Source organism: Mus pahari, chromosome 2 (assembly GCF_900095145.1).
Source record: "Mus pahari chromosome 2, PAHARI_EIJ_v1.1, whole genome shotgun sequence".
Classification (NCBI taxonomy): domain Eukaryota; kingdom Metazoa; phylum Chordata; class Mammalia; order Rodentia; family Muridae; genus Mus; species Mus pahari.
Genome location: NC_034591.1, coordinates 44,956,677 through 44,969,877, shown reverse-complemented (window position 1 = coordinate 44,969,877; position 13,201 = coordinate 44,956,677). Strand labels below are relative to the sequence as shown.

At 36.3% G+C, this 13,201-nt stretch overlaps 1 protein-coding gene across 1 annotated transcript in view; it reads left to right on the top strand.

The window, feature by feature from the left end:
- Positions 1–7,900: 7,900 nt before the first annotated feature.
- Positions 7,901–13,201, top strand: part of LOC110316751 (olfactory receptor 4D10-like) — a 22,797-nt gene continuing 17,496 nt past the window's right edge. Inside the window, exon 1 of the mRNA XM_021191190.1 lies at positions 7,901–7,963. Coding sequence (XP_021046849.1) covers positions 7,901–7,963 — 63 coding nt within the window. The remainder of the gene's footprint in view (positions 7,964–13,201) is intronic.

Sequence of the window (13,201 nt, the reverse complement as noted above, 5' to 3'; positions counted from 1 at the left end):
ATGCACATGCCAGCAAGATTCTGCTGAAGGGTCCCTGATATAGCGGCCTCTTGTGAGGCTACGCCAGTGCCTCACAAACACAGAAGTAGATGCTCACAGTCAGCTATTGGATGGAACACAGGGCCCCCAATAGAGGAGCTAGAGAAAGTACCCAAGGAGCTGAAGGGGGCTGCAACCCTATAGGTTGAACGACTATATGAACTAACCAGTACCCCCTGAGCTCGTGTCTCTAGCTGCATATGTAGCAGAAGATGGCCTAATTGGCCATCATTGGGGAAAAAAAGTCCCCTTGGTCTTGCAAACTTTATATGACCCAACACAGTGGAATGCCAGGGCCAAGAAGTGGGAGTGGGTGGGTAGGGGAACAGGGGATTAGGGAGGGTATAGGGAACTTTCAGGATAGCATTTGAAATGTAAAGAAAGAAAATATCTAAATAAAAAAATTAAAAAATAATGTTTTCCAGACAAGCATAAAGAACTGAGTTCAAATTCTCAGAACCCACAGTAAAGCTGCATGAGTTTGTAATTACAAATGCTCGGGGCAAGGATACAAATGGATCCCTGTATCCTTGGTTAACCATAAACTTCAGATTCATGCAGAGACCTCATCTTAAAAAATTAGGGTAGAAATTGATTGAAGAGGATAGTAGAGGTGAGATCTCTACAAATGACCACACACAGACACTGCATATGTACATGTACACATGCAGGAATACATAAATTCACATTTAGCACCCACATGAAGAGAGAGAAAAGGCAAACAATAAACACATAGAGATATAGCGAACAGAGTGGAAGATGGGGAGAGGAGATGATGGGAGAGAGAGAGAGAGAGAGAGAGAGAGAGAGAGAGAGAGAGAGAGAGAGAGAGAGATTTTGGCTAATTCTCTACTACTCAGGTGTTTGGAGACAGAACATTATAGAAAGCCTGTTACCTTGACATGGAAGTTATTTATACCTCACAGAACAGCATAAAAGCTAAAACAAATATTGCATAGATGAAGTTATGCTAAATGGCTGAAATCATAGAATCTGCATGCTGGGATTATTTAAGTCTCAGCTGCCGGATTTAATAAAGTCATGACTTCTGAATAAAAACCAAGCTCGCTCTGTACAGAGGACTTGGAACACAGTCATTTGTTGTTCAGAGTCCATCCAGGTTTTTCTTGGTCTTTACTTTATGGGAAGTGAGAAGGTTTAGGGCAGCCAAGGGAGCTGGCCAAAAAGAAAAGTAAGGTTGGATGGAGCCCTGAAGGCAAGCTCTTAATTTTGCATCTGATGATTTAGTTTACTGAAATCAAGAAGGTTTGGTGTAACAACTGCATTTACTATCACCTTTCATGTTTACAGGTAAGGATAAATGGCCTAAGGAGTATAAAGATTTTGATAAAGTGGCCAGTCAAAGTTATATTTATGGCCCACATTCGATGTTTTTTATTCCCTCAGATTCAGAATCTGAGAAGTCAAAAGCCTACCTTCCTCATATAATAGGAAATTAAAAAGTGGACTTGTCAAAAAATGCAGATATTTAATGACTGGGTCAGAATTTCTCACCTATAAAGTATTCCAAAATGGAATAAATCCTTAAAGGATCATTGGAGTTACTAAAAGGAACTAAGTTTAGACACTTGGTGCAGTATCTGGCTGATGGAAAAAGCTCAGTAAATATCCCTTGCCTCAATTACTTTGGCAATTGATTCCAGTAGCAATGCGCACCTTATCTAGACAGATTCAGCCAAGGGTCTTCTCCCCTTGCTTTCCTTGTTTGTTTGCTTTCATTTATTGTTGTTGCTTCTCTCCCACAAAACATTAAATTTCTAAACAACATAGTTATTTAAGTATGAGATTTTAAATTATTTATCTATATTTTGATGAAAAAAAATGCATCAATGGCTTGTTGAAAAGCAGTAAGCCTGCAGTGTAAAAAGTCTTCTAATCTACCAGCACTAACCTCATGTGCAGTGTCCTGAGTGTTCTCACAACAGCTTAACTGTCTTTTCAATGAAGAATAGCTGACGTCGTTAGAGAATGGGATTCACTGATTCCTTTTACAAATATTTATTGGAAATTAGTTGGTACTAGATGGATTTCAAAGCATTTGGGATATGTCATTGAATGAACCTAATGAACGTGCCCTGTAGATCTGGGCATTTCACTATGGCTCAGTAACCAGAAAGCTAGAAGTTCTTTGAGGAAAGGAGAACAAGAGCTGCTTAGGAGCTATGGGCTGTTAGAAATCAGGTATGGCTTACAATTTTATCTGGAGTTGTCATAAGATGCACAAGGAGACAGCTTGCAACAGTAGCGCGATAGGTTTGCAGATTAGCCAAGGGGAAGCATCACCCTCAAACAGAAGATTGACTCATACCTAAAACTGTGAACAATGACTCAGAAAGCTCTCAGAGAGAATAGCGGGAGACAAGCTCAGAGCTATAAAAGAATGCTAGCACAAAAAGAGCCAGCTACATTAAGTGAGAACTTGAATTTTTACTCTAACAGAAGTGGGTAAAAAGAGAAATGAATTTAGATTTCCAAAGAATTGTTTTGATTCCTGTGTTAAAAAAATGCCTGTATGGGACCAAAGGGAGAAGGAACAAATCTTGTTTACACAGTTCGAGTGTCAAGTAGATACATAATGATATTAGAAAGCTGTGTCACTCTAATAGCCCAGTCATATGCTAATATGAACCAAACACGCATGCACACGTGCATACACACACACACACACACATACAAACACACACACATACATACACACACCAGACATAGCTATCTTATTATATCTTAGACTTCAAGTAGGAATATTTACTGAAACAAAGGTGTTGCATAATGTTGAAATCATCAGTCCACCTAAAATAATATATCTTACATTGAAATAAAAGTATGACAAATGTAGAAAATCAATGAGAACTAAAATCAACAAGAAAAGTGACAAATTTGTCTATGTAACTGGCATAACAAGCAGATTAAAATGTAACAGGGTATAAACTCATGCCATCATTTAAATTTTAATCTAATTGACTGGGTTGAACTTTGTTTTCTAAGATGATTTACTGTGCCATCTCTTCAAGAAAGCACAGAGGATACCTGAATATTTGCAAACAAAACCTCAAACAACTGATTTCTAGGAATGAAATAATGTATCCTAAGAACACAATATAATTAACCTCATAATCACTAAAATTTATAAAGTAACAAGTGGTTTAGAATTTGGGGGGGCATCGGGGAGGGGGAATTGAGACAGGGTTTCTCTGTATAGCCCTGGCTGTCCTGGAACTAACTTTGTAGAACAGGCTAGCCTCAAACTCAGAAATATGCCTTCCTAAATATATAGACAAGTATATGAGGTTTAAAAAGGAAATACCAAATGATATATTTTGTAAACAAACATCTGTTACAGGTTACAGGGTTTATAGCTAGATGATATTAAATAGGAAAATTTAAAATTAAGATGTGTGTATGTATCTAAGTATGCTATTGGAAATTTTATTTTACTTAAAAATATATTAGTGAAGAAAAGACTGAACCTTAATGATCTTACTATTTTCATGTAAAATTAAAACTACAGAAACTATGAAATACTAAGAAAATAAAGACTTAATGAATAATTATTAAATATTCAATAAAATACAAAATAAAAAGTTGATTGTTTTGAAAAGGAATAAAATAGAACTCATGATGGAGTTACAAAGTGTGGATCCTAAACAAAATTAATTGTTTCATTATTTTAAAAGTATAAGTTATTAAATACAGCTACATTTATTTTAAGTTGAGTAAAGTGAATAACAATTATTTTACATGATCATTTTAGAACCCTCCTACTCTCCAATGTGATTATGAAACTCTGGATTTCATAAGGACAGAAGGAGCTGAAGGATTTGTAACCCCATTGGAAGAATAACATCAACCAACCAGACCTCCCAGCGCTTCCAGGGACTAAACCATCAACCAAAGAGTACACATGGAGGCATGGAGGGACCCATGACTCCAGCTGCATATGTAGCAGAGGATGGTCTTTGTTGGGCATCAATGGGAGAGGAGGCCCTTGGTGCTGTGAAGGCTTGATGCCACTGCATAGCATGTTAGGGCAGGGATGCAGGAGTGGGTGTGTGGATGGGAGCACACACTTCTAGAAGCAGGGGGAGGGGGAATAGGATGTGGGGGTTGTGGAAAGGAAACCAGGAAAGAGGATAGCATTTGAAAAGTAAATAAATAAAATATCCATTAAAAAAATAAACAGTTGAGCTGGAAATACTTTTTTTCTTTTCCATTTATTGGTCGTTATTGTTGGTCTTATTCTTCTAGCTTAAGTTCTCCTTGACATCTGTGATTATTTTTTTCCCTTGTGACATATGGTAGGGGAAAAAATAGACTTAACACTTGCCTCTTTGGCAGAAAAAGTCATTCTTTTTTTCTTCTAAACTGAAAATATTATATAATGACACTACTTAAATTTAGTAAAACATGTCTGTTCTTTCATGTTCAATCCACCACTTCTAAGTGCCTCAGTTATAGAAATGATGGCTACCATGTAGCATACCCAAAATTCTGACTCTCTCCTGAATAAGCAATACTTTTCACTCATAGGTTTATAAATGTACCCATTCAAGTATCTGTCCTCTCTTTTTGGTTCTGTTTTTGGTTCTTTTTGGTTTGTTTGGGGTTGGTGTTCAAATCTAGGGTTTTATATACACTGATCAAGAGATCTACCACTAAGAAACATCTCTAGTCTTATTATTGTATTTTAGTGCTTATTTTGATTTTATTGATGTGTATGTAACTGAGTCTAAAGCTGGTGTTATAGTAGCTATGAACCACTTGACATAGATGCTAGGAATCAAACCCAAGTCCTCTGCTAAGAGTAGCAAACACTCTTACAAATTGAACTGTCTCTCTAGGCTTTGCTATTGTTCTTTTGCAACAGGATCTCCCCATATAGCTGACAATGGATTCCAATCCATATTATTCAGCCACACATCTTGAATTACAGATGTAAACCACCACAACTGACAAACGAACTCCATTCCCATACTAATGCCAGATCCCATACTACCTACCTAAAATACTGAGTAAAGGTCTCCAGGCTACTTACCTATTATATAAAAAGTCAACCTGGTTTTACAGTATTCTCAATGTTTGTCATATTTTATGAATACTAACAAAAATCAGAAACCACAACTCCATTGTTTCCTCAGGTTACTTTAGGCAAACGTCCAAACATGGAATTCTGCCATTGTCCTCATTTGAACATGAATATTTCTAAGAATATTGACAAGTAGGCAAAACTCATTAATGTTATGTGAACATACCTTTTAATTCAACTAATCTTTCGTAATGTGCTACTCTAGCCTGGGTTACTAGTTAGAAAATTATCCTGAAACTTGATTGCCCTGATAAATGTAAGACGTCCCAGGTGACAGAATAATGTAACAGACATTGACAGCACTGTCTCCCACATGGAAGCATCTGGATAGAAGACATTCCTGCCTGTTTTCTCATACCACCTTTTACAGATATGCATGGGGTCTGCTAGACTTCTTATTATTGGAAAGCTATTTGTCAGTGCTTGTCATCCTGTGATAGAATAATTCAGTCTATAATCAAATAAGCCTTGAAGTCATTTTATATATGCATAAAGGATAAAATGTGGATGTCTGAAGGCAGAAAAGAATGAAATCTCCACCTTAACNTGGTGGTTGTTAGGAGTCTATTTTTGTGTTTTCCTGATCTTTTATGTTGTATTTATCTTCAGATTATTTTCAATGTCTCTATCATAAGGTGATAATTCTGCTTTCTTTCAACTATATCAGCTACCTCTCTCTTAAAAGTCACACATTATTTTGTAAAAAATGTTTATTTATTTATTTATCTATTTATTTATTTATTTACATCCCAAATACTGAACCTCATCACTGTTCCCCCTCATAGGATTCTTTCCCCCATCCACTTCCCCTTCACCTCTGAAAGGGTGCCCCTCCTTGGGTATGCCTTCCACCCTAGAACATCAAGTCTTTGCAGGATTAGACACATGATCTCCCACTGAGCCCAGACAAGGTAGGCCCTCAGCTACATATGTGCCAGGGGTGGAGGAGGGGCTCCTGTGTTCTCTTTAGTTGGTGGCTCAGCCTCTGGGAGCTCCCAAGGGCCCAGGTTAGTTGGCACTGCTGATCTTCCTGTGGAGTTGCCATCTACTTCAGTTCCTTCAATCTCTGCCCTAACTCTTCTCCAACCATTGTCCCATGCTGTTTGGCTCTGAGTATCTGATCTGTCTCAGCTTCGAGGCAAAGCTCGCAGAGGAGAGCCATGCTAGACTCCAGTCTGCAAGCACAACATAACATCAGTGATAGTGCCAGAAACTGCTGCTCATCCATATGATGGATCTCCAGTTGAGCTAGTCACTGGTTGGCTATTCCTCAGTCTCTGCTCCATTTTTGTCCCTGCATTTCTATTAGGCAGGAACAATTTTGGGTCAAAATTTTTGAAGGTGGGTTAGTGTCCCCATCTTTTCACTGGTGGTCCTGTCTAGCTTCTGGAGGTGGTCTCTTCAGGTTCCATATCTCCACTGTTGGCCATTTTGGCTAAGGTCACGCACATTGAGTTTTGGGAGTCTCCCTAATTTCAGGTCTCTGGAGTTAGCCAAACGTAACCAAATACCTATGATATAGCTCATAGATCCAAAGAGGTTAAATAAGAAGGATGTCTAGTATTCACTTATCAGTGTGTATATACCATGTATGTCCTTTTGGGTCTGGGTTACCTCACTCAGATTGATATTTTCTAGTTCTATCCATTTGCCTGCAAACTTCATGATGTCTTTGTTTTTAACACTTGAATAGACTTTAATATTGTGTGAAAGAATCCATTTTTTCTGTATCCATTCTTCAGTGGAAGCACATCTGGGTTGCTTCTAGTTTCTGGCTATTACAAATAAGGCTGCAAAGAGTATGTGTTCTTGTTATATGGTGGAGCGTCTTTTGGGTATATGCCCAAGAGTGATATTGCTGGGTTTTCAGGTAGGAATATTTCCAGTTTTCTGAGAAAAATCTAGACTGATTTCCAGAGTGGTTGTACGAGAGTGGTTTGCAATCTCACCAGCAATAGAGGAGTGTTCCCCCTTCATCCACATCCTCACCAGCATCTGTTGTCACTATGTTTTCTATAATTTTTTTAAAAAAATGATAAAACATCACTTTAAGAACTTTTGTTTACTCTGTAAATATAACTACTTTTAAAAATGTGCTCAGCAAAAATATACCAAAGTTTTATTCGGGAAATAACTCATAATTTCCTCAGAGCTGTCTTTTGCTTTTTGTTATTCATAAAGTACACTACATTCTATCATTGAAAATACTGATGCACTTAATACAAAGTTTTACCTTGGATATTACTAGTAGACTAATGCTACTTTTCAGATATAATTTGTTCTGACAAGAAAATCATGTCCTCAAGAACTAGATGTCTTACACATACCTGAACCTAAACACACAGAACATGACAACCGTAGGATTGTAAGATTGAGGCCAACAGAAGTTATATGATAAGATCTTATTTCAAAGTGCAATAAAATAAAATAGACACACAACTTAATAGAAAGAGAAAAGAGACACAATCAATGTTTTCTCAAGAAAAAGAAGTTTCTTCTATTTATTATCCATAGTCATCAGAAAATGGGAAAAAATTCAATATCCAAAAAGAATTAAAACAGGAAAAAAATGCTTTAGAAAAGTCCATCATTTTTCCATATCTCAGATTCCTTAGTATTTTCAGACATAAAGTCTCAATACTGTCAATATTATATACTTCTGAATGTTGTCATTAAGATTTTCCCTTATTTGTCCTGTATGAATGCCTATGATTAGTAGATAGAACACTGCAAAGATACATTTGAATTGTCCTAAGCATGTCTACTGTGAATGATACACCCTTCTGTGAGTCACAGGAAGAAGTAATGAAGAAAATTAAGGTGAGAAGGATCTCTGCCAAAGGCCTGCTCAGACAGCACACTGAGCTACTAAATGCTGCCTTCTTCTAGAATCCAGTCACTTCCCATTAACAGAACCATATGTTCAAGTCTGAACATAAGCAGAAACTGATGAAGCTAAAAATGCCCAGAGAATAGAAATTACACACAGAAAATATGAGGTCTACAAGGATATTTTTGTGTGCTATCAGCTTGATTTCAGAGAAGTTGGAGAATCTTGCGTAAGCTTCAACCTATCTTAGCTTCAGGCTGAAAGCTTGGATAATTAATATGCTAAGTAGGAAACCCTGGGTTGTTGGTTGCCTGAGTTTTTCTGCCAAACCTTAAATTAGTTCATGATGGAAAGGGAAAATTCTTTCTCATATGGCAGTCTGAGTGAAGATGTGGAGAAACCCAGATATTAAAGGATATCTAAAAAATTAATAATAATGAGGAGAATATCCACTATTAAGATTGCATCAGCTCTGTGTGTCATGACTCTCAACTTTGGAAACAAAGCACACATGCTAAGTTCCACACCTGACCACATCTAGTCATTGTTAAAAGCAAAAAGAATAAGGCTTTTTTAAATCATTCTTCCTAACATGAACCATTCCTTAAGAAAAATTATATATACTAGTTTTTCAGAACTCTCCTCAAGGGAAGGCATTCCTGAATTCACACATGGTCATGTTTCTAACATGTGTGGAATCACTGCAGTAATTAAAGATCAAGGGCTGAGCTTTACAAATTAATATTAAAAATACTTTGATATATATCCTGGGTCACAAAACAGATCTTAAAATCTTTAGAAAGATTTAAGTAACACTGTGTAATCTATCTGAGTATAATAAAATAAAACTTAAAATCAACAGCAAACAGATCATTAATAATTACACGAACTCATGGAAATTAAACAACTTATTACTGGATGATGAATGAGTCAAAGAAGAAATCAAGAAATAAAAATATTCCGGAAGTAAATGAGAATAGAAAAACAGCAGAGCAAATCCTTTGGTAGACATTAAAGCAGTTGTATGAAGGAAATATATCGTTCTCAATGATTACATTGAAAAAAATCAGAAAGAGAACAAATAAAAAACTTACCTATGCAGCTCAAAAAATTTAAAACAATAATAAACCAAACCCAAACCCAGTAGAAGACAAGAAATAAAAATCAGAGCAGAAATTAATAAGACAGAAAATGAAACAGTACACAGATAATAAATAATTCTAAGAGCAGGTTCTTTTAGGAGATAAACAAGATCAACTGACCCTTTGCACAAAAGAAAGAGATGATCCAAATTTACAGACAGAGAAGTGAACAGGTTAAAATTACAACAGATACCAAAGACCTACTGACATTAACAAGGTAATTCTTTAGAAACCTGTGTTTCCTTAAACTGAAAGAACTAAAAGAAATGAAAGATATTCTAAATGAATCAAAACCACCAAAATTAAGGAAACGAAATAATAACAACCTGCATAGGCACATATAAACATCTCATTTAAACAGGAATAAAAAGTTTTCTGACAAAACTGCAAGAACAACAACAGCACAATGTCCAGAATCAAATGGATTCATAGCAGAATGTTTCCAGGAATGCAAAGTAGATCCATATTCAATCTTTATGTTATTGGAGAAGGAGGAGCAGGAGGAGGAGGAGGAGTAAGAAGAGAAGAAAAGGAATGAATGAACAAATAAATGAATGAATGAATGAATGAAACAAAGACACATAAAAATGAAAGAAAACAAAAGAAAAGGAGAGGGGGCATGGGCAGGAGAAAGGGAGCATTCCCAAAGTCTTTTTGCAAATCAGTATCACGCTAACAAAACCAGGTCAATGTGAACACACACACACACACATACACACACACACATACACATTTTTCAAAATTGCAGGCCAACTACAGGTCAATAACCCTGATGATCATAGATTCAAATCTTCGATAAAAGTATGAATAAACTGTATACAGATCAGAATGATTATTCACCGTGACAAAATTGGCTTTATCTCAGCGGTGTAATATTAGTTCAACATAAGTCAATAAATGTAGTAAGTCATATAAATGGATTTAAAGACACTAGCACATTATTACATCCATATATCCAGAACAAAAGCCTTTGAAAACTTGCAACAAGCCTTCATGATAAAAGTTCTATAAAGTAAGACTAGAGAAAATATCATATTAACCTAATAAAATCTACATATGCGAAATCCATAGCCTATATCATCCTACGCAGAGAAAAACTTTAATTGCACTGAAATAAGGAATGATGCAGGGCTGGCTATTATCAACAAGCATTCAATACTGTGCTCAAAATACTAGCTGGATCAATAAGCTAGGAAAAAAATTAAAAAATAAAAGAAGAAAAGAACTCAAAGTATTTCTATTTGCAGATGGCATAAATGATATGAGAGATTTCAAAAATTCTACCAGAAACCTTGTAGAAAGAATCAATTCCAACAAAGTGTCAGAATACTGAATACAAGATACAGAACTTTTAAAAAAAATCAATACCTTTTCTATTTATACATCACCAACAAACACATACCACACAGATCCTTGACATACTTCCATTTATGATACCGTCAAAGAAAATAAAATGTCTTGGAAGAAACTTAACAAAGGAGAAAAAAAGGTCTACAAAGAAAACTTCAAATTTCTGAGGAAAAGTAAAGAAGAACATTAGAAAATAAAAGTCATCCTATGCAGGTGGATTTGTACTATTAGTCCCTTCATTGTAACACCCCTTGCTTTCTCTCAAATTCATGGCTTCTTTTCCTTTAAGTATTGTTGCTTGCACATGTAGGGTGGGGTGTGTGTGTGTGTGTATGTGTGTGTGTGTGTGTGTGTGTGTGTTTCTAGATATTTAAAGACAACTTGCTTAATCCATATAGCATTAGTTGGTTTTTTAGCCACAAGTCTCAGTTTGTTCCCCTCAAAAATTATCAGCTATAGATGACCTTAAAACCTATTTACAGTTGTGAGACACCTAAGTCATTTTATTTAAAAACAATGAGAGAAATGAAATGCCTACATATACTAGATGTAATTGATATACTAGATGTAACTGATAAATTACCAGCAGATAATCATGTGTCTTATGCCTAAAGATGGCTAACAGCCACAGCAATTACAGTTAAAGGTGACCAAGCAAACTGTAAAAGACTGTCAGGTTAAATTGGTCTTCAGATTTCAGGGTCCTTCCTGTGATCATAACAGTATAATGTGTTTGCTTTCAATACACATTGGTGCAACACCTATCACAGCAGATAAATAACTCCTTTAGGTTCATAAAAGGTTTTGACATCTATGGTGGCTTAAATAATAGTGCCCCCGACACACCCAGTAGGCTCATATATTTGAATGCTTAGTCACCAGGGAGTAGCACTTCTTGAAATGATGAGAAGGATTAGAACATGTGTCCTTGTTAGGAAGCATCACTGGGGTGGTGTTTGAGGTTTCAAAAAACCTAAGCCATGCCCAGTCTCTCTCTCTCTCTCTCTCTCTCTCTCTCTCTCTCTCTCTCTCTCCCTCTCTCTCTCTNTAGGAAGCATCACTGGGGTGGTGTTTGAGGTTTCAAAAAACCTAAGCCATGCCCAGTCTCTCTCTCTCTCTCTCTCTCTCTCTCTCTCTCTCTCTCTCTCCCTCTCTCTCTCTCCTTCTCTCCCTCTCTCTCTCTCCTTCTCTCCCTCTCTCTCTCTCCTTGCTGTTGCTGACCAGGGTGTTCCTCTAAACTACTACTACTCCACTGTGTTTCGTGCTGCCATGCTCCCTGCATTTAAGATAATGGACTAAGCCTCTGAAACAGAAAGCAAGTCTCCAGTTAAATGTTTAATGACAACATGCTCAGAGTGTCAATACTTACAATTCTGATTTACACACTGGGGTTTATAAATTGCAAAGTTTGACTTAGAGTCCAGTTTGCAGGACTGTAGCAACAACCTGAATCTAGGCATTCCAAATGCCAGCCAGCTCCTGTGTATCTTTATCAGATTCCCAACACAGCTGCTCTCAATATTCCAAAGAAGTCTTAAAATTCTTGAAGTCAGTAATTCATTGTATATAAACAATAAATAAATAAATAGATAAATAAATAAATAAATAAATAAATTGTCTTTTGATGTTTGATTTTATGTACTGAGCACAGGTTGCTCAGAGAAGGCAGAGCTGCATGCATGTGAAATAATTGATCTACAAACTCTAGTGGAGATTTGTAATCTGGGATTGTTTCTCAACTACGACAATTCATAAGCTTCTGCAAATAGAGTTTTCCATTTAATGTTACTTTAAAACAAAATTATTAAATATCAATCTCAATTAGTTTGGAACTTTCATATTCTTTCAAACTCTTCACAAAACTGAAGAAAAGGGGATTTAAGCCTGTATTTTTCCTCACAGAACATTGAAAAATAAATCAGAAACCAGTTTTCTGTTAAATCCATGCTGAGTTAAAGGCCAAAACTTCATGTAGCTTATCAACATCTCTACAATGAATTCTGGAATCCTCTATGGTATGTGGAGGGGATCTCCAAAGTTTTCCCATAACTATCTTCTGTAAGCACATGTGACCCAGCGCTCTTCTCTGAGAAACACATTTCCTGAATAGCTGCAGTATAGACCAAACTTGCGTATTTGTGTTTTTGTCTTACAATTGGACATAACTAACACTGGCTCTAAAGTTCTGTTGAAACTGAAAAAAAAAAAAAAAAAGGAAATCATCTGAGAATAAAATGACACTTGAAAAGACATGAAAACATTATCCCTGAAGTAATAGGCAGATGGAATTATAGCCATTACATTTCACCATGAGATACACGGTGTGTAAAAGATCCAAGTGAGTGACAAATCAGTGGCCATTCTCTACACAAAGGATAAACAGGATGAGAAAGATTAGGGAAACAGCACCCTTCACAATAGTCACAAATAATATAAAATACCTTGCTGTGACTCTAACTAAGGAAGTAAAAGATCTGTTTGATGAGAACTTCAAATCTCTGAAGAAAGAAATCAAAGAAGATCTCAGAAGATGGAAAGATCTCCCATGCTCATGGATTGGCAGGATAAACATTGTGAAAATGGCTATCTTGCAGAAAGCAATCGACAGAGTCAATGCAATCCCTATCAAAATTCCAACTCAATTCTTCAATGAGTTAGAAAGAGTAATTTGCAAATTCATCTGGAATAACGAAAAACCTACGAAAACAAAAACCCTTCTCAATGATAAAAGAATCT